We start from the raw sequence: 26,327 nt of genomic DNA, 5'->3' as shown, positions 1-26,327 counted from the left end.
TGCGAATAATAAAATCTCGAAGTAAGATTAACGCGCGGCGCGTAATGCATATGCATCGGATGTAAGTAATATTGCTTGTTATTCCTGCTGTCGCGACTATCGCGCTGGGAGTTAACTGATCTGACTACTGGCCTCTCAGTTTTGCCACGAGGTCGGGCGGAATGATGCCGCAGGAAAATTGCACGGCGCAAGAACGAGCCGGGTACCTAATCGAAAAATCCGCGCGCGCTTTCTCCGTGTTCCTAGTGAGAGAGCGAGCAAAAATCTCCGGTCCGCTGCGGCCGCGATTGCATTATCTTTACGGCAACGCGGATGAAAAATGTTGATTGACTATTTCGGCAATTGGCACGTGACGAATAATTTCACAAGATATTGAGGCCACAGGCCGCATATTTCAGAAAATACCAAAAAGTGTACGTGAACATTATTACGATTAAAACTTATATTCAAAATAAAATAAATACGTATATTTTTAAAGCAAATGTAACTGACATGTACACAATTATGTACGATGGAGATATTAATATCTTCTTCTCTAATATTTAATTAAAAATTGGATGCATATATGCTTTAATAGAATAGACATAATTAAAAGTGCGATTGTAATATAAGTTTAATACAATTCCTTTAAAATTCTAGAATTTTTTCTCAAATTTTAATTAATATTAATGTGCACATTATTATTAATTAAATAAATTAAATTAACATAATGAATTAAATAAACATTTCTATTTTAATTAATTTGTATTTAGCAGTGATACTTAAAAAATAGCTGTCCAAATATCATGTCTTTCATATTATTACTTTCATTTCAAAACCCATTGTCATGGATGTTATTCCTCAAATTCGCAAGAGAGAAACATAATTAGCCACTTCAATCAGAAATTATCGACAAGCTCGTGAATAATCATGCTTGAAATTCATCGCTTTGACAAAAGATATTGTTATTAATTATTACGTTAGAGGAGGTATTTGACATATAATCTCATTGTTTACAATTCCATCACATGAGTGCACACCAGACGCAAAGGGAAAGAGAAAGAGGAGGAGAGATAGAAAATAAATTCTCATTATGTACTGATGTCCTATTCAAACGACATTATAACAATTGAAGATTCAATCATTAAAGATCATGTAACTTTAATAGAACCGGCTTCTTTTGAATAAACATCTGCTTTTTTCATGTTTCATGAATGAAGATTCTAAAAAGTGCGTGGCATTAAATTTATATCTAAATCTCCTATTTGTTTTTGAGTGTTCATAGAAAGGTGATGAATCAAGCAGAAACAGAACGTAAAAATTAGTACATATTACATTTGTACATTTATTATTTCCGAGCCATTGCTTTCCCGGTCGTAAAATCGCGACGCCAATTCGTGTCTGGCAGTGACGAGAAGCAGGGTCGTACGGTGGTCGTTGTTTCAAAGAATTATTATCATTTCTACGACCCGGCTGGTCACACTTCTTACTGTGCGGTATCGGGGACCAACCGCGGGGGTATGACAAACGAATTAATGGTTAAAAGGGACCGTTTTTGCTTGCTCCGAGGGTGGCCGTTGCTATAAAACGATCTCGTTGCTTTCGTCTTGGAGGTAGTCCATTGGCGATTTTCGTAAAGGAAGAAACATGGCCTTTGTAAAGGTAAACTAAAGTCGATAGCGTGGTATTCGATATCGTAAGTTGATACGCCGCGGGCCGTAGGCAGTGTAGCGCAGAACATTACTGAGGCGCTTTGGTGGAACGGAAATTCGCGTTGTAACAGGTCGGACGAAGCCATGCACACGTCGCTTATAATTACGTATTCTTGCGAACAAAATTGTGGAAGGTGTTGCATCTTTTGTGAGCGCGTTACGCCGCTGACGTCGGAATAATTGCGCATCCCGGAAAGTATTAGCGTGGAAAGCGTTGCAATGCTAGCGAGTTGCCGGGCGCTGAGTAATTTTTAGTTCACACATACGTACCTGTAATTTGCAACGTTATAACGATTATATAACGATTATATAATGATTAAAACGGAAATACAATATTTTGCCGTTATAGTACGAACGTTATAGTGTATTAAAATCATGATTACATTATAAATTCAAACTTTTAAATGGTAATTACATTAAAATTTTGCAAGTGGTAATTATTAGCATTAATTGAAATTATATGCAGTATAATAACGTTAATATTAATTATTAATCGAGCAATTATTAACTCTGAATAATTAAGTAGCTCTTTTTCACGTTTTTTAAAAGTGTCTTAAAGCTACATCAAGCTACAAAATACTTTGCCGTAATTAGGGAAACAGGATATTCTTAATTAAAGTTTCCAGTGTCCTTGTCTTTGCATGGCACGTAACAATTTCTTTTGAGGTCAAAATATACCGTCTAACAGGATCTTAAAAAGGTATCGTTGCACAATAGTTGTTTTAGTGAGAAAAGGCTGCATAATACTATCCATCTTTATAAAACGCTGTAAAGTCTTGTAACAAAGACTTATTGATCTTTCGCTCTAGCTTACGCATAGCATATAATGTTTCTTTTCCTTTTATTTTACGAGTTGAGTATTGGAAAAAGTATTAATCGTATCAGGTTAAAAGTGAGAGATACGGTCAATTGGAAACAAATATATCACAATTTAAAGCAATATTATAAAGTTAAAAAAAAACTCGAAAAAGAAGATATTCCACTCCAAAAGATTTTAATAAAACTACTTACTTCAAATGCAGCTAGAAATTTCCTGAACGGCGCATTTTATCGCGAAAGAGTCCCCCTCCCCCTCACTATTTCGCTTTTCTCTCTCTTTGATATCCAATTTGCGGGAAGTGGACGGATATTAACCTTTCATGATCCGTCCGGGCAAAGAACTACAACGTATAACGTGAAGAATAACACGGAGGGGCTCAGCACTTTTACCTGGCCGCGGGCGAAGACGCGCGCGGTCCCGACCTCAAACTCGGGACGATCGATCCAATTTCAAGTTTCGCCGATCTCATCGACCCGTAGGGCGGATTGCCGTAGCTTCCATAAAACGAATCGCCGTAGCCCAGGTCGCGCTGAACAAAGTATCACGCAGTCGTGACCGTAAAGTAGCGAGCGCGGAGTGTTTCGGAGGTCTTTATGTGGGCGGTAAAAGCGTCTCGGCGAGTCCGTTCTGGCGCACATATTCGGAACGGAAGAATAATGGCGAGACTTTTTTCGGTAATTTTCTACTACACGCCACCACACACCACAGCGTCGCGTCGGTGCGATGAAAATGAATTTTGCTTCCTGCGCGCTGTTCCTTCCTCTCTCTCTTTCGCTCTCTCGCCTCCTCTGTCCTTCTCTTTCTTTCTCTCTTCCTCGATTAGATTTAAGAGATTAACTTTTCCAATTATTCGCGGCCACCAATTTACCTTTAACAGCGAACAGTACTTCACGGGCGGCGTTGTCGGCCGCTTACACGACGCTCGAATGTCCCTCCTCGCTTTGCAGGAATTGATTGTCTGCGTCGTCTTCGTCGCTGTCGTTGTTAAGAGCTTCCCCGGGATGTACGAGGAAAATGCGGTGGGTGAGTGTCTCTCGTTTAATTCAGGGAATCGGTCACTCGAGGAGGTAATTACGCGTATCGGTAAAAGGTGTCGATCCGCACGAATTCATCTTAGTACTCTCACTTGTTAAAAACTTTACATTATAGACTTAAATTTTGCTAAAATTGCAATGAGATATTTGCATTGATTATTCAAGAAAATCGAGAATATAATAGTTTTATATGAAATTAATTGTAGAGGAAGACAAGGACGACGAGGAACGGACCGCAGACATAGATCGCAACGAACATGGCAGTCATGATCACGACGAGAAACGGACCGCAGATATAGATCGCAACGGACATGGCGGTCATGATCACGCGTACTCGTATCATCATTTTCTCGGACCAGTGATAGGCCATCACGAAGAGATATCTTGGAAAGATAAGCATGGGCACCATCATCACGACTACAAGGCTCATCCTAAGTACAAATATGCCTATGGTGTGGACGATCATCATACTAAAGACCATCACGGACAGAAGGAACACCGTGACGGTGAGTAAAAAGACTCTCGATATTCTCTACCTAAGGCTTTAGAATCTGTAATTTTTATATTACGTTAATATAGTTATCGCGCGTCATCCCGGTACGTTGCATGAGAGAATAACTCAGCTCCTTTTTAAATAAAAACTGTAAAATAATAATTTTTTTTACTATTGCTGTTAATAATTATGAATAATTATTGACCACGTAAAACTGATATCTTCATACACCCTTCTGATATTTCTAATATTGATATTGAAGGTGTTTCCTGAATATTTCTGTATTTAAACTTACCAAAGATTGCTATACTAAGAATGTTAATTTGAAAATCGATATTCTATTTAATATCACGTCCGTGCAGCATCAATTTCTCTTATTGTCAAAGTATCGATATAGCAACCCTAGATGTATCGCACAATACTGATCCGGAGCCAGAGAGGTAGTGAAATGCAATTCGATCTCGCGCTCTTAATTAGAATCTCGAAGTAATTGGATATCTGGCCCTGCTCTTAATTAGAACCTAGGAAGGACCGAGTTCGTTTCTTACCCCGATGTATTGCGCGGCCCGTTGTGGATACATTCGTTACTCTTCTGGCGAGCTTTTCGCAAAAATGCGAGAACCTCTTCGCGCTCGTTCATATTCGGCGTGCGCCTGTTAAATTTAATTGTGACTGATACGAGAAAGAGAGAGAGACAGAGAGAGAGAGACAGAGAGAGAGAGAGAGAGAGAGAGAGAGAGAGAGAGAGAGAGAGAGAGAGAGAGAGAGAGAGGGGGGGGGGGAGAAAGAGAGCATAGGAGTTTATTACGCATTCGTTGGGAAGAGCTCTCTCGCAAAGCCGGCGAATGAAATGCACGGAGCTTACGGCGAAGCTGTTCCGATACGGCGTATCTCGGAAACGTGTAACAGCCTGCGTAAACGCGAATTTAATTGGAACGTATGGAGAGATACATGAGTTTCTATTATATCTTCATTCAGTTTAAATACTATTCTTACTTCCACTCCGTATAAATAACACTATATTGCTCCGATAAACATCACACAAAGCATAATAAATTATGGAGGATAAATTTTCACTTTTTTTGCTACCGCGAACAAATTATTTAAACATCCTTTAATTAATTTAAAAGAATTTTGTTAATTTTTCTTCCTACGTGATTTCATACACCTTAAAATATTCAAATATGTCTACAATAAATTCTCTATAAAAACAAGCAATCATAAATAGATGATAAGACCTGGTCTCGTTAGACATCATTAATTCTAATCAAATATGTAAATATTAATTATCTTGTTTATGATGTAAACCATAGGCAAACATGTGGAGGGCGAATATCACATCCATGAGCCTGGTGGTAATGTCAGGAGTGTAAAATATCATGCTGATCCTCACGGCGGGTTTTATGCCGAAGTTAATAACTACGGCGGGAATGATCATTCAGGTAGCACATATGGTGGTCATAAACATCGATAGTTGCAAGATATCACAATGAATAATTATCGATAAAATGATTAATGAAAAAGCTAAGGGTGACTAACGAGGATAACGTTGTAAGCGAGCCTGCATTCTGTACAAACTCGAGCCAATATATATTATTGTTAAATACTTGTTTTTACGTTTTGTGAATTATATGTGTTGTTAAAATATAATCGTTAAATATCTTACCTCTTATAGTAAATAGAAACATATTGTATGTATCAATAAAAGATGTTATCACATTATTAATGATCTGTATATTAATTATTACACGTAAATATTCTTTTAAACTTAATTTCAATCCTTTATACTTTTTAATAATAAGCGCTGTATAAGTTATCAAAATTTTTCAGTAAAAAAGAAAACAAAGTTCAAATTTATTAGAAAAATATGAGACTATTAGGATACTATGACGTAATTTCTACATCAAGATGTATCAATATAAAAATGTCAGGACCCCCCACTTGTTAATTTCTAAAGTGGACCCTCCTTTGGAATTCATTCCTGGTTTTCCCGCAATGATCTCGTGATCTCGTTTCATCAAAACGAGCCGAGGGCCGCTTGCTCGGTTTCTGCTGACCGAATGCAACGAGTTGACCGATCTCTCTCATCAGCACGCCGCAACATGTTTTTATCCAATCACGTTCCCGCGCGTCCTCGACCTCTCGAGTCAGCAACGCGCGACGGACCGACGCGACGGCGGTGGCGATCCGGGGCCGTCGAAAAGCGTTTTAGGAAGCGCAAAATTCACCGCGGTAGGGAAAACGATGTGGCATGACGAGGGTGAAAGGAGCAAACCGAAATTTCGTGCCCTCTCGTCGAACAATCGCGGCGAACGGGATTGGTCGTTCTATAAGGAGATCGGTCGACCATTGTATTACTGACCCAGGCCCTGCCAATTTTGTTGCCAATTTCGTCGCCAATTTCGTTGCCAATCTCGCTGGTTTCTAACGCGGATAATCGTATTGCGCAAACGCTTCGACAATTTCTATTAAGTTCTCTTAGCGGAGACTACAGCTGTGTATAGACGTGGGCCGGCGCTGAGATAGAAACGTTGAATTTCCCGGAGCGAGCAGCCCAGGGTTTCACATTTCGCAACATTTCCGAGCTTATAATCCTTGCCCTCGGTTTCGACTAACAACCGGTTGGATTGTTATTACTATCATCAATGTAATAATATAAATAATATATGAGTATTACACAGTTATAAAAACTTCTCCTTTTCGTTCTGTCGAGTTGTATATGAAAATTTTATAAATATACAAAAACTTTGTAGCATGTTTTATCAGTCAGAAATAATGATGAGTATTCTCACGTTTGCCTACATGAACATATTTCATGCAAGACTGTTCTTAAAAGGAATAGAGATTTCAATGTAGATTTTATACGCGAGATTATGTAATTTTACACATATAACCTGTGTGCATGCTCACTACTCGTCATCCAATTTTACACGCTATGGTATCTTTCGAGCCAGACTCGCTCGAAATTGCCGCATCGAAGATCGCGACAATCAGGAAGACTTATTAGCATAATTGACGTTCCTCTAGTGTGCTCGCTGCACCGTCCAAGGAATATGATTTTAACTTGAATGTCGCGGTTGCTCATCAAGCATAGCAGTTTGAGTGAGAACCGTGAGTGCCATACAGGTCTTTACATGCCTCCGTATTCTCTTTGAACCTTCGCTAGAATGGAGTACGTTAATGACATGGTTCACGCTCCCGTCACATATATCCTTGTCCACATGTTACCCGAATAGCGGTTGCTACGTTATGCTTATAAATTCTTAACTCTTAAAACGCACAAAGCAAGAAGACAGAATTAATTAATTAATTTACTAATTAAATAATCTACCCATATAAAATTACCAAATTTTTGGGAAATGCGTGATTCTATGAAAATATAATTTTTATTATTTTGTTTATTCAAGATAAATAAGATATATTAATTAAGAATGTATTTTAGAATATTAAACACGTCATTTCATCCAGTATTAAATTCCACAGGGAACGGAACTGGACCACCATGAAGTGACCGTGCAGATAAGGGAAAATGACAGTACATTTCAACAGATTGATAAGGTCACGTAGGCAAGATCAGATACGTCGTAATCTGTCTTGGAGATGTTAATCTGCGTACGAGACTGATAGTTAGCTCAGATAATGCCGCGTATCCACATGTCGATTACGCTAGTTGTGTAAGGAGACGCGTCGACGGAAGATGCTGTTCGTGATTGCGGAGATTGTCACGCGTGTACAAGCGTAATGTCAAGTTCGCGTGACTTTGTAATGGAGGAAAATGTGAGAGTTGTATCTATTTAATTTAGAACTCTATCCGTGTGTCTCGCGCGCTCACTCGAGTGCACCGTCATTTCTCGCCCGTACCTTGACAGCGAATAGATATCTCCGTATCCGATAACTCACTGTCTCGTACAAAGCCATTGTAATGCCAAACATATTGCTTGTGGCCTCTTACTGTCATGTAATCACTAATTTGTTGCAAGATCCTTGTTAGTATACGCTGCTAATTGGAACGGTAAGCTAAGGCTCTTGATCACTTGCCGTTCGATCGAAGAAAACAGAGGACTAATTTGTATTTTTTTTAATATAATGCAGAAAAAAATTAAAAACGTAAAATTAATGCAAAATTAATGTATCGAGCAACCGAGTGTGCCTATACCTGTTGTTTCACTTTCTCGCTTTATTAAACATAATTGTCGATAACTGTCACTCTCCGAGAGATCGATCAAGATCAGCACAAATATCAGCGGGGCAAAGCAACAAATTGGATTAAGTTATGTGCGAAGGGAGCGCAAGCCAGATATCATTAATGCAACGGTATATGTTCCTTCAATACGAATGCGCGTAGCGGCGTCCAGCGCGGATCGATACGGTTATTACTAAAGCAAATGGACGGATTACGAGTTGACTGCACGAGATTGTTCTTTTTCAGGCATGAGTCATGAGGCGGCGAGATAGTTATTTCTGAGTCTAAATCTAGTCTCTCGGTGCAAATACAGCCCCATCGGGATCTTCGGCGAGAAAAGCTGCGCTTCAGCCTTTGGGTTTCGCAGCTGCTTCTGCAATTAGCGAAATTGCGAATCATTTCGCAGATATGTATAAAGTAATCAAAATACGTACAAGGTAATGTTGATTTTTATGCAAAATGGAGATTATTGAAACGGTTTCTCTTTACCTCGCACAATCCAAACCGTTGATATCGGAGAGTTTGACTTTATTTGGAGCATCGGATATGCCCATGACGCGCGTTCACTTTGCCTTTCCACCGACGCGGAGGCAACGGAGTTACGGATGAGAAGGTTAAATCTCTGATATCAAGCGTATCACGTGCTTGAATTTCATCACGGTGCATGCGTTACACGTGTAACGCATTTGTAGCGTAAATAGGTTATTGTTACGCGCGACGCGAGTGAAATTTTCCGATAATGAAGCTAGTCGTTGCGATTTGGAAGGTGACAGCGGCTATTAAACTAATGGCAATCGCTCGTAATGATTTAATTATTTATCAATTACTGCCATTTTTGTCGCAGGGAAGTAATTGCTATGCATTCAATTCATCTCTAAAATCACTGATTTATCTAAAAATCGTAACTAATGATTTCTTTTCTGACATGAAAATTATTATTAAAGGAAATCTGCAGAGAGCAAACCGTTAAAATAACTCACGCTTTTTCTAAATAAAAGTTTATTATATAAAGGATGAATATTTATTTAAAATGTATTAATTACACTGCAAATCCAAGTATGTTATTTTAGCTGAAGCTCTTTTACATCACATTTCCTACCGTTTTAAATCACGTCATTTAATTGATTGAACGTATTAACTTCTAATTTGATATGATTAAACGTGTTAAATGACGTAATTTAACACATAAAGAAATATGTAAAAAGAGCTTCAGTCTGATGTGTTATTTTTAGATGTTTATGCGTGTAAAAATAACATACTTAGATTTGCAGTGTAATCATTTCTAATATTGTAAATATTTTATCTTTATTTAATCTCCCTGTGTTTTCCAATTTGAAAATTATAAAATCTATAATACTTTTATTAAAACAATAAATAAATTAATCCATCTGCTTTCAATATCTTCAATTATGAATGTTTATTTTTCAAGAACTGATTCAAACTATCTATGTATATAGAAATATATAATACACCATCATGTAGAAATAAATAAAAAAATCAGATTTCTTGAAGAAATAAGGGAATTCGATATGTACAATAAAAGAGTTAATTTTCTTTAGGTCTCAAATGATCCATTATCTTATTCGAATATTGTCATCGAGTTTCGATGCTCCGCCACGATCGCCAATAAAAGCCAACCGTTTCGAGACTTTTGGAAAAAAACCTCTTTCGTAACGCAATCGATTGTTGTTTCAACGAGACGGGCATCCACATGCGTGGCGTTCGCTATAGAGGCGTTTCATCGCAGGAGTGCCCAATCTTATGCATAGGAAAGCGATTGGTTCACGTCGTGTTTTTGTCATTCGCAGGGACCGTTCTATACGTCCCGCTAAATAACCTAACGGTGGCGAAATTCATCCAGCAAAAATGAACGTTGGTGAGCACTATATAAACTTTCATCGGTATCGACAAAAATATCATTCGCATTTTATAGGAATCAATGCGAACATCGAAAGCATGGCTATGAAGGTTTGTGAAGTTTGTTGTTGAAGTTTGATATGTTCATAACTAATCATTATTGCAGTCTAAACATAATATATATATATTTCAAGCTTCATTTAATTTTACTGCACATTTGATAAATAATAGAATAAAATCTTTTGCATAAATTCCTATCAACGCTAAAAATACAAAGAATTATTTTCTTGTTAACTGTTTTAAACAAAGTATCGTCGACTTTTTTTACACATTTTGTATGCTTTTAACGTATAATACTAATGTTTTATGTATTTTATTTTGCTGCAACTTTTTTTATCGAGTTCTAAACTGATATGAGCTTTTTTATTGGATCATAATAACTTGTTTATCACAGCTTCATCATAATCCATAAAGTAGAAAGTTTCCACTTACAGTGGAGAAATGTTTTTAAGTGCAAAATCCTAAACTTTCCATTTTTTATGCGGAAGTATATGTAAATGGCAACAATTTGTCGGCAGGTTGCCCTGTTATTGGCTGTATTGGCCCTTGCAACTATTCAAAGCGGATTGGCAGGGCACGCTCACAGTTTCGCGCACTTTCATGGACCGGTCATAGGACCCGGGCACGAAGTGGTTGTCTACGATAAGCACGGTCATCATCATGTAGACTACGTCGCGCATCCCAAGTATGAGTTCGCGTATGGAATTGAGGATCATCACACTGGCGATTACCATGGACAGAAAGAACACAGAGACGGTAAGTCGGATTTCCTCTTTAATTTATATAAAATTACCGTTGGCAAAACGTTCGCAAATATGGCATTAAAAAGAAAAATTATAATTATAAATGCAGTATTGTTTGTAAGCTAAAGGAAATTGCAGTTAATTAATTGCTTAAATTGTGATAAAATTATTACTTTATGTTACGCAGAATTTGTAATTTCTTCGTATTATATTTGTCCTTTTATTAAGAGTGATGTAAACGTTATTGTTTAATGTATATGACTAACTATATTTACAATTTAGTCGTTTTTAACGATATATTGAACTACGTAAATTATTCAGCATCAAACTTATTAAAATTTATGTAATCATGCAAAGAGTTGTTGAATTTTTTACGATACTCGCGCAACAGCGTGGAAAATGCCGCGGTCTAAATGTTACCGAAAGTTTATGAAAAATTTCGATAAAAGTTTGTCTGGCGGATCTTCGTCGGGACGGGGAGATATTCGAAAGTGCAACTCTGAATCGCAATAAGCCGGGCATAGAGCCGCGCATTTAAACTTATCGACACAGTTATTTTTTCTCGCCAATCACGTTTTTCTTCTATTTTTGCATAAAACTATGTCGGTGGTTAAAGATTATACATGACGGGGTCAGATTACACGGCGGTATGCTTCGGTGCGCTTTACTTTAATTAAACATCGCGGTAGTCATATTGACGTAAAATATATAATATGCGGCATGCGCATTACGGTATAATATCGATAACACATCCATGTGTTTAATTCTTTGCAATTAATGCACGTTTACAAGCGGTCACTACATTCGTCGCATATTGCAAGAGTAGTTTTTCGTTCGCAGGAAAAAAGGTCGTCGGTGAATACACCGTCAAGGAACCGGGTGGTAATATCAGGACCGTGACCTACCACTCTGATCCGCACGGAGGATTTTTTGCTCACGTCCACAACTCCGGAGGTAATAACCATCATGGTGGTACATATGGTGGGCACCACTGAAGGCATCAAGAAACCCAAGTGTGATATACGACGGTAAAACGCTTAACCCAAGTCACTTCTGGCCTTGCGTTATAATTGTTAAATAAATATTTGCTATTCTCAAATTTTCTGTTTTCATTTTCATCGTCTACCTTGACATAAAAAAATTGTAGAAATACGAGACACATAGAAAACTGCTTGTCGCGCAAAATTCTTTAATTATAAACCGTAATTAAAACTTTCTTTAATTTTTTTACTCTGTGACCCTAATTAGAAACAAGTCTGTTATGTTTTAACTCTTGAAATATTAAATGTATGTAATGAAAAGCTTTTTCTTTTTTTTTTCAAGAAAAAATTTATATTTGTTTTCTTGTTGTATAAATTTAGAGAGATACCTATGCACTCCTATATTAAGATACATAGCATATAAAGTTACAAATAGGATCTTTCTGAAATAATACGAATTATACATCGTCCAAAGTGGGCTTTATTATGTATATATCATATTTTAGATATATATCAGATTTTCACCGCCATTGCGGCTTCGCTTATGTAATCGAAAGCGTTATTACTTACGAAATAGCAACGGCGATTCAGAAGTGTAGGCAGAACAAATAAATGGACAGATTGCGTGTATATAGGTCTAGCTCAATGAGCGAGTGAGGTGTTCTAAGCTTCGGCGAACATATTGGGTCACGTATTGGGACCAGCGCGATCGCTATCACGCGAATAGACTAGCAGAAATTGAATTGCACTTGCGGAGGCTATACGTGCTATTGAATAGTGTGTATCACCATTATCGCATTAGAAGGTATATGCTAAAGGAACAATTTAAGTAATTCAGAAGCTCTCTAACTGTTAGCTGTGATTTTATGTCTGAGGAGACGTCTCATTGTTTTAAGTTATTGAATATTTAAGGAGAGAACTTTGTGAATAGAAACAATTAAAATTACATTTTAATCTATACGTTTGATAAATCTTTGATACAAGATTATTTGCTAATCCTTGGTTAGCGAATTCCTTTGTGAACTGTAATTATCTTTAACATCTTTTGCTCAGCTAATTAATAGATTTAGTTGATGGGATCAGTGCATTAATATTTACGGAAGAAGAAAAGCTAATTGTAAGTATTGACATAATTTTTCAAAAATAATTTGAAGATCAGTCTTATAATGAGTCCTTAAGTGATTAATGGAATAAATATTTATGCACAGTGTAGGCATATCTGAGATGCAATTTTAGTCACTAGAGCTTCGCTTAAAAGGATGAAATTAAGATGCTGCTCTTTGAGTCAGAAGAGATACTGCGCCGAGAAAGAGAGCGCCGTTTCTCGAAGAACGAGCGAAACTTAAATGTCGAGAAAGAGCTAGCTCGGGGGGAGCGTAGCTGTTTGGCGTCAGACAAGGTATTAATTTTTCAGGGCGCATCAGAGATGCGATTGAAAATTAACCTGCCGCATGCACCATCGACTCTCAAAGGCAAGTATTTCGTATCGAGCGCATAAATGTGTAAAATGACTTTGAAACGCGGGGCTGAGTCAACGCCTGTTTACAAATTCTTTTGAAAGCGCGGTTAGACTGATTATTCTGCGCGAAGCAGAGCTCGAAAGAATAAATCACGGACGCGCGCGAATGCACGGCGTGCTCGGGCCCCGTATATTACGCGAATAATCACGATTGATCATCGCGGGGCGGAAGAAAACTGCGGGAGATGATATATGAACGGCGAAACGTACAGCGCGCACGTGGTTTCAATGATTCCATTTACGTGAACGATAATACGCCCAGTCTTTCCCCGTATCGAAACTCTCTTGCTTTTCCTTCTTTCTCTTTTATTTCTTCCTTCCTCCCCATCCCTTCTTTTTTTACACAATTCACTGCCATGCTCTTAGGACCGCAGTTACGAAAAGGCTGCGTGTTTTCTGGTTCTCCCTTGCTCGTGGAAGTGACAAATGAAATTTTGCGCGTCTCCATTTTTGCCGCAGAAAAAAAAGACAATCCCAAAATTACTTCTCCAACTCCATGAGAAGGATAATTTCATCGACGTGTGTTATTCCGGTCACTGCCGTTCTTCCTTCCCTTCCGATTTGCTCGGAACGCCTTGACGCCGTCTTGCGAACACTAGGCAATCTACAGGGCTGGATTGTATTATCTAGATAGAGTTCTACAAATTCGACAGGAATAGGGTATTAGCGAAACGAAGGTATTATTCAGGACGAAGAACCGTTTAAATCTAACGATTTTAGAAACACGGCACTTAAAATCTCTGTTGACTATATACATATATTGTTTTGTAGTTTATATTATCTATCTCTTTTATTTTATAATAGTAAGTGTTGTTGTAAAAATAAAAAAATAGATCGGAAAAGGTGGAAGAAGATCTTTGAAGGAGATCTGGAAGAAGATCTTTGAAGAAGATAAATAATCTGAGTTAAAACGCGCGGAAAAAAAAAAGTTTACATTTCTCCGCGCGCAAGAAACCTTAAGATAGCGATCTAACATTTTTAAACACCATTTCTCGTTAAATTTTATTTGAAATACTGCTATAAATATAATATCGTTCAATTTGAAGCAATTAAATTAATTCATTTATAACATAATACACGAAAAACAAAGACAATGATGCAAAAGCTTAATGTGGAAAGTATAAAGTATTATATTAATTACTTAAAATTATCGCATTACACGTAAAAATACGTTTAGAAAATCCCAGAATTTTGGAGTCTAATGCGTTAAAAAAGTGGCTTTTGTTTATAAAATCTTTAATTCGGCCCTGAGCACAGGACCATAGCACCCCCCGTCAAGCGTAGCCACATTCAGACGTCGTCACGTAAGGGGGATGGAGGCGGGTTGTCGGAAACAGCCGGTGGCAATAATGCGAGATGGACGTGATAGGGTGCGATCGATTTTCTCGATCTCGAGGGAACGGACTCCTTATTATTCCGACTGAGGCCGAGGCACTCTCAAGGAAGCGTTGTTATTCGATTCCGGCCGGCGTCGCTCATTCCCTCGAATCCGCAGCCGCCGCAGCCATCCCCCTTTCGCTCCTTATTTCCTTAGCCTACTTCTCGTGGCCGTAAAAATCCAATTCATCCCGAGACGCTGGACAGGAATAAGAGTATTCCGAGAATGTCGTCGACGTTGTCATCACGTTCGTACGGCATAACAAACCGCCGCGCCGCGCGTCGAATCGAATTACCCCCCGAAGAAATTCAGCGATCGAAAATCGTTGACGTTAAAAGGTATCCGGCGAGTTCACCACACGGCTATAAATCTATACAGGGTGTACGGTAAATCGTGGCACAATCGGCGAGGAAGCGCTTTCTCGTGAAAGCTTAAAATCACAAGATAAATTTTCTTTATTGACCAGAATAGAGAAAATTTGTAGAGAATATTTTGGAGAAAAATGATAATCGTGAACGTGAAAATTTTGACGTCTATTTAAATATTTTTGTTTGTGGAAGAATTTTGTGTAATAGAAGAATAGTAGATAGTATTTTTAAAAATTGTATATCACAAAGTTATAAAGAATCGCATATTATTCGTTTGTATGCACAGATTTCCCCTTTAACAAGTTCCAATCTGTCTGGGTCTGAACTTATTATTTATGTAGGAAATAGGCGTTATCGCGTTTCAAAATCATCGTCATTCAGAAACGATCCCTATAGGTCTGCCGCTCGGGAGGAGAGTTTCACGGTTCGTCGGCTTAAAGTGCCTTCACAAAAAGACCATTATAAATTCCATTAATACTTGCCGGGCATTCGGGCCGAGCCGGGAGTTTAATTATCTCGTGGGCAGCCTCCTCCGTCCGCGCGGCACTTGTAAGTAAAGGGGGACGATACGCTGAATTAAGTAAGACTCGATAAAACGATCGTCAAGAATTAACAGGTCAGCTCGCATTCCCTCGGTAGAGGTTACTTTTCAATTTACGACATATATTACCGCGGCTTTTTCGACACCGCCATACGTTAACTTAACTGTCGGTTATAAATCAGACACAGTTCTTTAGCTTTTACGGCGAAGATTTACGATTGTCAGCATTTAATCTTGGTAGTGTTAGAACCGACGCTTAATGGTACCGATCAATTAAATTAACAGTTGACTGTCAATTAATATTTAACATACCACGTTTCAATCAACCAATTTTTATATTTTTCTTTCTTTTTTTTCACGTTTTTCAACTTTTATATCTTTTCGTGGTATGTTATTTTGTTAATATGTTCGTTCATAGGCAGATGATACTCTTTAGATTTAAAATAATATAATTTAAAATATTAGGTACATATCACATATTTATTGCAATAATAATTATCAAGTATGCTAGTAGATGGACGAACCAACAACGTGATATAAATAATCAATTGTGAGGAAATCCTCGACTCTCGTTGGAAGTTCTTAAAAGCACTTCCTATTTATTAATCTAAAGAGTCTACTTTTCAAACGGTACACAAAGTCTGAAAGAGAGAAAGAGAGAGAGCTTCGTAAATATGTTTATAAAGTGAGGACTCTTTTTGCTTTACGGCATGTAGTAGCGGCTGGCGAGGTAACGATTTTCTTCCGTCGTGGATATACTTTGTTTTCTTAGGATGCAGCCTGATCAGAACAGAAGTTACGAACTACTTCATTGTAAAGTTCCCGACAAGGATAACGATCAGTTAGTAACGCCAGGACTCTCTTTTATTATAGGATTTATAAAGTAAGATGCTGTGTCAGCGAAAATGCAAAGACAAGAAAATCACTTCGTGATGTATTTTCTATCAAACTATATTTTGCGCATTTTTGTCTAAACGTGATCTTATTTTAATAAAATAGATCTTTTTCGAAAAACTTTGTCGCAGAATATAAATCCAGCGCTCTCTCAAATAGAGCGAAAAATTTAATTATTTTAATTAAAGATTGGAGTTAATTTTTCTTCCATGCAATTTGCGTTAAGCATGAGGGATTACTTCAAAACCAATAAATAATCTTGTCATAAATAATCAAAATTAAGGAATTTTTCATTATTTAAGAAAGATCTTAAATAAATGAAATTTTTTTTCTTTAATGCAAAATAAGTATCACATAGGAACTGAAACTTGAGAATTTGTTACATAATGCAACGATACATGACCAAGATGAACGTACAAAACACTTGACTTTTAGTGTGTTCAGAACAAGAGAGCACGAAGTTCTCTTGAAAGAACGTTTTATGAGACTAGTTCTTTGGGAGGTTCGATCACAATGGCATGCCATTATCAACATGCTTCAAAGGCCAATTGAGACTTTGGCTTATCGGCTATTATCAGCTTAACTCGTTTCCATTTAACTTTTGTAACATCAGTCGTCCAGTTTTCCAAGCGATCTACACGATTCATAAATTCTAATCCAATTATAAACGTAAAAAATTTCAAAAGTTCTATTCTTTAATTAACATCCAATTAACTGATTCTTTTGAAAGATAATGTCATTATATATCATTATATTACAATTTTTATAATAACTTTTAATCTACTGATTTTTATGCATAAATTGCCCAAATGTGCAACATTAAAAATGTGTATTTATTATTAATAATAGTTAAATATAGTTAAATAATATGCTAATTAGATTAAATTGTCACACGTAATTAGGAAACTAGCAATGTTGAGCTTATCTTATATTTTTAATTTTTTTGTTCTTTGCGATTCGCAGATTGTATGATACGTTATATGCTCTTCTGATTTCAGCCGAAGATTCGATTCTTATCATAATTACTTGTTCTCATTTACGTCATTTCTTTGTTTAACTGGAATTACTCCTGGATTCGAATGACGTTTCAATTATCGCAGTCGCGGATCTGTCGACGTTTTCAATGGAATGAAAAGTAAAATCGCGGGAACGGGAGCAGGTTTATAAATCCCGGCGATGCCATCTCATTGCGAGGCGTACACATTCACTCTCGCGAATACATTTCCACCGTTCTCGCAACTTCCAGCGCGAGAGGAGCGGATTAAATCCGCCGAATGTTTGGCAACGCAACACGTCCCCGCTCATCTCATAAAACACTTTTATCCAATACGTATCCAAGATTTCCATAAATTTGTGCAGTTCTCCGGCGCGTCCGTGATAAAGCATCGTACCCGGGGCGGAAATGCGCCATGAAAATATTCCGCGGTAACATCTCGGGGCTGCATCACGCATGGCCGACTCGCGGAGTTTCTGACGGATTTTGTTTTTTGCGACAAAGAAGCTGCTGCTTCCTTTGCCTTTCGATGCGACACGGTTCGTTTATCCGAAAGCGGAGGATCGCTCATGTTACTTTATGAACCCCTTTCTCTCCTCCTGAGAAAAGAATGGCCGGTCCTCTCGATTACGTGCTGTCGGCCGTATTATAGTGAAACTTTTGGAGACTCAATACAAAAAATCAGCGGAAGGATTGTAACGGACAAAGAATCGAGGATGAATTATTGCGGAAACGTTAAACGTAAAACAGCCAGTTAGTTTGAGCAAAAATTATATTTGTTCCTCGCACACATGAGATACGTCGTGTTTAATGAGCTTTCTGTTAAAGACTGTTAATGATTCATTTTAATCTCAAAAAAGAATTTATTAGCTCTCCGAAATACCTCTAAGCAATTAATATAATAACGTAAAAATGGCTTCTGTCTGTAGGAACGTTTTAATCACTTTATATCTTTTGAAAGGCACGCTTTTGCGTTTATTCTTAAAAATCTGAAAGCAATATATTAAGTGTCTCGCTCTTATTTATTGCATTATCTTACTAAACTTTTGTATTATAAGAATGAGATTATAAATAGGATTATGCACAATTAAGAATTAAGATTCTTACATAAATAAATAAGAACGGTCAGAATATATCAAAGGCATTGTTACCCTTTATGTCGACATGAATTGATTACGCTGACTCTGGGGGGGGGGGCAAAGCTTTTTCGTTCCAAATTAAAGATGACCTTTCGACTTGACAAGTTGCAAGCTGTCTTTGAAACAGCATTGAGACTCTACTAGATATATTTGCGGAAGCCAGTCTCTGGAAAGAAGCGACTTTATTTCTTGGATTTTCGCGTGCGCCAGTCGCGATTCGAGGCAAAGCGGAGTACGCAATGGAATCGGAAAAACGGGCTACCGTATAAAGGGATGGGGCGGACAACGCTAAAGGAACAAGCGAAAAGAAGTAAAGTGAGGAAGAGTTCTCTCTCGCGCGATATCACCGAGGTGTTTGGCGCTTTCGTAGCAAACAGTAAATTCTTGAGTGACGATAATTTTGCAATGCCTTATCCACCGCTTCTCGTTGTTGCCGGATAACATTAGAGCCTTGGTTCTTTGCCAAAATACATCTGCCAGCACTCACCATTTCAGAGATATGTTCATACATATACAGGATGATCCAGAAAACGTGAAAGTGTACAATAGTAATGAAATCTATAATAAATTTTAATCAATTTTGTCTCGACGCACGCTTAATAATTAATTAATAATTACTTTTTATTAAAAACTTTTATAAGTTATTCTTAAAAATGTGGATGGCTTTTTGTAGATAAAGATTACAAGATAATAAAAATAGTTATCGGACACGTATATATTTTAAAAAATAACTATATAGAGAAAACTTTCATAATTTTCTTTCTCTCTCTCTCTCTCTCTCTCTCTCTCTCTCTCTCTCTCTCTCTCTCTCTCTCTCTCTCTCTCTCTCTCTCTCTCTCTCTCATTCTCTCACTTTCCTTCCTTCTTTCCTTCCTTCCCTTTTCCTTTGTTACTCTTCTTCTTTCTCTCACTCACTCTTCGTCTTCATTGTTTTTTTACCTTTCTCTTTTACTTGTTTTCTCAACGTCTTCTTTTTTTCATTTCTCTCACTTTCTTTCTCTCGCTTAGTCTCTTGCATTTATTATTTCTATCTCCTTTTGTCTCTCTTCTTCCTTCAATCACTCTTTCCCTCTCCCTCTCGTTGTTATTCTACTACCCCCTCCCCCCCCTCTCTCTCTCTCTCTCTTCTCCTCGTACACTGTTTCTTTCTTCCATGCCCGTTTCTTTTCTTTCTCTTTGTATGCAATGTGCGACTTTGCACGGCAGAGAATCGATTGTCGGTCTATTCGGGTTCCGTTTCCGCCGTGTTGCGCGCTTCTCCTTTACGGCCACGTATATCGCGAAAGACGACGCGATTTTATTCACGGGGACCACCGTTGCGCTCGTTTTGCGGATACACATCGTCGAAATTAAATTTCCCCTCCTCCTTCCTTCATGCTGACGCTTTGCGGCCCTTGTGATACCGATTCCCTCGGATTTTTCAAAGGATGGCTTAGGTATGATACCTAGACGTCGTTTCTTGATCGCAATGTGGAGAACAAGTATGAACACGCAGCGAGTCATCCGTTTAATTTCCGTTCTTTTTCTTTTCGTCTTTCTTCCACTTTGTTTCCCTCTTTTCCTCTTTTCCTTATACCTTATTCCTCTCGGTACAAAAAAGCAATTACCCAATGAGACCATAATACTTGTGGTATGGAGCGTTTTCTCTGATATTGTTCGAGAATAAAATTTAAATTCTCATAATACCCCCTTGTTCTACCACTATAAAACACGATGAACGATTTACTCAATTTTCAGAGAAAAGTTTAACTTCTTAATAAAGAAGATATTGTCTCGCGCAAAATTAGTCCATTATTCCTTTTGCATTTCTTGGCAATTTATGAAGTTTCTTATACTTTTTGTATTTCTTAGCAGCTTATATAAAGTCTTTTAGGATTTCTAAAATAAAAAAAATACACATACATATATATATATATATATATATATATATATATATATATACATGTATCAACATTTTACGAATAAAAAATTCCTGTAATATTAATAATAATAGTTTACTAAATTTCAATTTTATGTTAGCGAAAGTCGTATGTTACATTGCATCCTGTATATTTGTTACGTGTTTATCGTATTTCCGTAATGCTGAATTTTTATTAAGAAAATAACTTTTCATATTGAATGCATCTGGAAATTCTTTAAGAACAATTCATTCAATTCCGATATGGTTGGTGTAATCGATACTGTTATCCGTATATCAGATGGATTTTCTTGTACCGAAGGCGAGGGCACGTAGATTTATAGTACGTTTTTATCGTATTTCAACTTAACTGCTACACATACATTTCGACGTCAACGCAAGTACGTTAAAGTCACGAACACGAGATTCTTCTTACCACCATTTTGCCTTGGTAGCTATTCCACAGTTTCCCGTTATTGTGCGCAGTCACTTATTTTCCCGAACGCGAAGGAACGGCCGTTGGGCAACTCGTGATTTCGTAGATTCACATTTATCACACGTCCTACAAGATGGTACATAAATCTACATCCTACGGAATTGTTTTCCGATATTACTGTTCAATGATCTCCGAAGATGATAGGGAATCACCAGCTGTTGTCATAGACGTGAAAAGACTACGGACCATAAACGGGTTTGTACATCCCTTGCCTTTTGGAAAAATAGATTATCGATTACGTTGTACCGGTTCGGCTGGCGTTGACAGCAGCGTCGCTTGAAGCGAGGGAGCCTAGCGATTTTAATGAAAAGTTTCTTTATTGGTATTTGGATCGAAAAACGTCGTGACGATGCAATCAAAACGCACCGCGGGCATTTTTATTTCGTATCGGGCACAAGATCAGAATGCCAAGCAGCCTGCCGTTTGCGGTATGGAGAAAGCGAGAGCGGAGAGAAAAATAGAATTTCATTATTGTGTAAAGCTGCACTCGGGTAAAGTCGTGCTTCCATAAAATTTCATCTCTGTTTATGCCGGCACGCTGCATTCTATTAAATTGAACCGTCATTCACGCAGCGAGTATGCGGTATACTTACATATGTGAATTGAAATTTTATCCGCCTTTAAATTTGTCTTTCTTTTGCACATCAAAAAATATGTACCCTCGGTTACTGGCCAAATGATATTCCTTCTCGGACATTATATTATTTTAATCGGCTCACATCTTACAATTAGATTTTGATGTATCTTTTTGAAATCATTCTTTATTTTCAATTCACAATTGATGATAATACGCATATAATACGCGTATAATCTAAAATTATCCAAAATTTTTGTGAAAACAACATTTTAATAATTGCTTTGAACATTTGCTTTAATAAACTGCTAAATAATTTTCATTGTTAACTGCTTTTTGCCATGTATGTATGTGTGCTCGATGTTTTAATGTGTTACGTCTTTTGTTATCATCTGTAATTTTATGCAATATAATTTGTACTACCTTTAATATATAAATGATATATAATATCGCATTACAGAGTTTCAAAATGTAACGGCGTTAATGAAATTTTAATGTTCTAAAAGGATCCACCGCAATATTCGAAATTTATCATTAAATGTGAAATTGTTCTATCACTCCTTTAATTATTCACGATGCATAAATGCATTTAATATTTGTTTTGATAAATAGCATTTTTAATCCATAATTAACGCGTGCCGAAATCGTCGTCGTAAAAAGCGTAGCGGAAAGTTCTTCCATTTGCAGATGTTGCGTCGGATTTCACCTCTTCTCTATCTACTTCACGTCCACCCTTTTCGTCACCTCGGTTGCGGCAGGAGGAAAGAGTCATATAGAGAAGCGAAGAGTGAATATCGGAATATGTGATTCGATGAAGCTCAAGCGTGGCGGCGGCAGTGGCGGCAGCGGTGGCTGCTGGCGCGAGGGTTGCATTACCATTTTGGCCGTTGGCCAAACCCAGTCTCCGAACTCCGGGAATCTCCGATAAAAGATAAGCCCTCACCTCCTGCTCGCGGTTAAATTCAGACGGCACACCCGGTAGATAAACATACCCGGGGGAAGCCAGTCCCACACCAATCCCCTACCTCCCGTCGACTTCTCCCCGGCTCGCGCCTGCTAGGGCCGCATCGGGGATTTCCGTAGATTTACAAGCCCAAATTTCCTTATCGCAATCAACCGGCTATATGTTTCTTCTGGCGGTCCTAAGAAACGAAATCGAAAGGAAGGGAGTTATTAATCTTGCAGTAATATCGCCCGTAGAACTCCGCCGAGAGCATTTTCTCTCTTCCTCGAACGTACATCAGTATAATTCGTGCGCGTTGAAAGTACTGTTCAGTGAAATCAGAACCCCGTGAAGAAACTTAAATTAAAACTTTCTCGTGAAATAATATATTGAGGTACTTCCGAAACGTATATATATTAAGGTTCATATAATAGATTTAATTCACTTTAAAATGGTATATAAAACAATTATTTCATCTATTTGCAAAAATCTTTAAATATATCACCTTTTGTGCAATTTTATTCAGCAATTATCCACTTGTGTAAGTTTTATCATTAATATTCCTCCAATAATTATTTTTCTTTGAAGACTTAAATTATTAACATTTGCTAACGTATCCTGTAAATGTTTTATCTGGTTCTTATATCACATAGAGATTAAAACAAATAATTTAGTTGTCACATTGAAGCAAATCTTTTTTTCATTGGCAGAATTCGTATTGCTTCTTCTATTAATGAGACGATGACGTGAGCAGAGTTTTTCGTACATTCAATCGATATTATCTGTCGAATATATCCACCGGTTGTCCACAAGACTATGATTAACGATGATGATGAAATTCGCACACGAAGAAGCGTAAATAAGGGCGACGTGAATTGCGGGGTTTGTAAACGAACGATTGACTTTGCTGATATCAAAGATGATGACAAGCACCCTCGAAATGTTGTAATATGATGATTCAGTAGATAATCGCAAATTGTATAAAGAAGATATAAAAAATTAGATCTATATAGATCTATATAGATTGATAGTCTATATTTACGCGTCTCGAAAATATCGAATATCTCTTCTTAGCTTGTTTGGTTAATTTATATTAAGTAAATAAAGTTTTAATTTAAGACAATTAAAAATTGGAAAACTTCATTAGATAATGATATGTTAAAAATTTTAATAAAAACACGTTTTTAGAAATGCTATTATATTTGTATATATAAATATATACATATACACTTTTTATGTACTCTGACATAAAAGTGAAATATCTAAAGTATTTGCTTCATTTCTTATTTTATATAGAAGATAGATAGAATCGGTGGACAATACTATTCTTTGCATTACCATTCATTAATATGCCTGTAATATACAACTACGGTTCCTTTGAATCGTATATGTATTCTCTATATATGTCAATGCAAAATTGAACACGAAGTAGTTAAATGCAGGTAAATGCAGGTAATGGAGGGTAAAGGTCTGACAGAGTGAAGGTAACATAGAAGACTAACTATTCATGAATACTATAACTGCGTTGAACGGTAACTACTGACACAGGCAACAACTAAACTAAACCTGAACTACTGACGAATGTTATGATCTAAGTGAAATATTTAGACGGTTTCTGGGAAATAATTGTCCGAATATATTGTAAATAATTGTGCAGTTGTGCAGAGACTATTATCCCAATTTTTGAATACTTTTTAACAATTATTTTAATATTTTTTATGTGACTCTGTTTTTGGAAAGTTTTCCAAAAAATGTTATGTATCTGAAATAATGTCAGAGAAGAATTTAGTTATTAAAAGATGTACTTGATTATATATCAAGCATCCAAAAGAAAATACGATAAAATAAAATAAATCATCTCTCAAAGCAGTTAGAAATTTCATATAATTAAACGACTTAAGTTAATTAAGTAACTCAATTAAATCACTCATATAAATATACATAATTGCTATTTCAATTACGAGCTATTATCTATATTGCATTTGAAAATGTTAACAGTTTTTTCTTGAATCTCCAGTTAATGTTTTTTTCCTGTGTTTTAAATTTCTTTTATACTTCTTAAACGTGAGCTTTTATAATATCTTATATTATTGTATGAGCACGTAAATACATACATATGTTGCATCGTGTTGTATTGTGAATCACTTCAGTGAGTTGTAACAGATAGATAGTATTGCTTTTTCGAGAAGACACAAAAAGACGAATGTTGTTACATCGTCAGTTACATAGATCTGTAAGCTGATATCAAACGGTGGATCCGAATAGTATTGCAATAGACACGAAATGAATGTCACGTGATCCTTTTATCAGCATTCCAATTGTTATGAGTTTTGCTCGTTGGACTTAAAAATAGTAATAGAATTCTTATTACATCTCTGGTTGATATATCTTTCCTTCTTCTTGAATTTCTTTTAAACGTTATTTTTGCAAACTCTTATATTATAAAGGGCTATACATATTACTACAAAAATGCTAAACATTTTAAAATATTTAAAAAGTAATTATTTTCAATGGTATATTATGTTAAAACGTGCTATGTAAAAGATCCTTAAAATCTTAAAATATGACAGAAAATATATAAAGCAGAAATTAATAAAAATTAGATTAGTAGAGCATACAAGTTAAGCATTAAATTATATATTTCTTCATTATACTATAGTGAAGGAGATATTGCGTACAATTATTTGGAGCGCACATAGTCATTTGTAAAATCCTAACATAAATATTGAATAATTTAAAACTAATAAATAAAATTCGGATTTAATTCCGACCATGCAATAGACCCCTCTCCGCCTTCTCAATTTTCAACGAGACATTATCATAAACGCATTCTATGAGAACTAACGAGAAATAACTTTTCATAATGAGGATTATTACTTGTTTCTTTCCCATCTTATTTTTATTTTTTCTTATTCCTATACCCATATCTTATTTTTTCTTGTATCTTCTTATATTAATTTTATTTTTTTAATATTTAAATGATAATTTTCCTACGGACTTTTGATGGTATTCCTACCTACCCGTGCAAATTTTTTAATAATATTTCTGCCTACTCATGTTTTTATTTCTACATCGACTGTGCTTGCAATCGCTCGAGTACAATTGACCTATGATGGACTCTATATTAGGAATCTTAAACCGCGTATAGATTGGAATTTAATCAGCTTTAATTTATAGAGGCACTGACGATGTTTTTCTATTTCAGTTTGTAATTATGTGCGATCGTATGTATATGAAAAAATATTTTATACCTATGTACTATCTTATTTATATACCTTTTGTCAAGCTTGGTCAACATTATTGACCTACCTTACATAATACCGTTAACTTTTCAGATCAAATTGGACCTACCTTTCGTCGATCTTGGCCGTTTATATTCTGGCCGTATTCAGGCCAGTAGATTGTTAGGAAAAAAAAAACTTTAATTGCCGGCTAATTATCAATACCCGATTGTTATACACGCGCATAGATTATACCACGAAATATGACTAAGAAATTAAACAAAATATTAACTCGAAAAAATTAATTTAATTGTACGAAATTAAATCAAATTAGTCAAACAATTATTTCATGTTTGTTTGCGATATGTTCGAATCTGTATCTAAACTTGAGAGGAAACTTTACCTATATACCAAAAGTTTCAAGCAAAAATAAACTCGACTATTTCTCTCAAATATCAGATGTATTTTCGATATAAACGTGCAAATAAAACTACAAACGTAT

At 36.5% G+C, this 26,327-nt stretch overlaps 2 protein-coding genes across 7 annotated transcripts; both read left to right on the top strand.

Annotated features, from left to right (window-relative positions):
• Nucleotides 1-144: 144 nt before the first annotated feature.
• On the top strand, nucleotides 145-5,760 carry LOC139780579 (uncharacterized). Of its 5 annotated transcripts, none has more exons than XM_071719272.1 (4): nucleotides 145-202; nucleotides 3,389-3,534; nucleotides 3,752-4,051; nucleotides 5,352-5,760. In XM_071719272.1, the coding sequence occupies exons 1-4, from the start codon at nucleotides 162-164 to the stop codon at nucleotides 5,510-5,512; spliced, it is 648 nt and encodes a 215-aa protein (XP_071575373.1). In that variant the 5' UTR covers nucleotides 145-161; the 3' UTR covers nucleotides 5,513-5,760. The 5 variants fall into 5 exon arrangements, with proteins under 5 accessions (XP_071575373.1, XP_071575377.1, XP_071575375.1 ...); XM_071719276.1 differs by having other exon boundaries at nucleotides 158-202; nucleotides 3,459-3,534; XM_071719274.1 differs by having other exon boundaries at nucleotides 158-413; nucleotides 3,459-3,534.
• A 1,770-nt stretch (nucleotides 5,761-7,530) lies between these two features.
• LOC139780581 (uncharacterized) lies at nucleotides 7,531-11,980 on the top strand. Of its 2 annotated transcripts, none has more exons than XM_071719278.1 (5): nucleotides 7,531-7,815; nucleotides 8,468-8,658; nucleotides 10,030-10,189; nucleotides 10,657-10,894; nucleotides 11,722-11,980. In XM_071719278.1, the coding sequence occupies exons 3-5, from the start codon at nucleotides 10,088-10,090 to the stop codon at nucleotides 11,874-11,876; spliced, it is 495 nt and encodes a 164-aa protein (XP_071575379.1). In that variant the 5' UTR covers nucleotides 7,531-7,815; nucleotides 8,468-8,658; nucleotides 10,030-10,087; the 3' UTR covers nucleotides 11,877-11,980. The 2 variants fall into 2 exon arrangements, with proteins under 2 accessions (XP_071575379.1, XP_071575378.1); XM_071719277.1 differs by having other exon boundaries at nucleotides 9,781-10,189.
• The last annotated feature ends 14,347 nt before the right edge of the window (nucleotides 11,981-26,327 follow it).

The sequence above is a fragment of the Temnothorax nylanderi genome, unplaced genomic scaffold, assembly GCF_030848795.1.
Source record: "Temnothorax nylanderi isolate EJ_2023f unplaced genomic scaffold, tnyl_v1.0 TNYL_tig0285_pilon, whole genome shotgun sequence".
Classification (NCBI taxonomy): Eukaryota; Metazoa; Arthropoda; class Insecta; order Hymenoptera; family Formicidae; genus Temnothorax; species Temnothorax nylanderi.
Note: the sequence above shows the minus strand (reverse complement) of the source record. Positions and strands in the feature narration are given on the sequence as shown.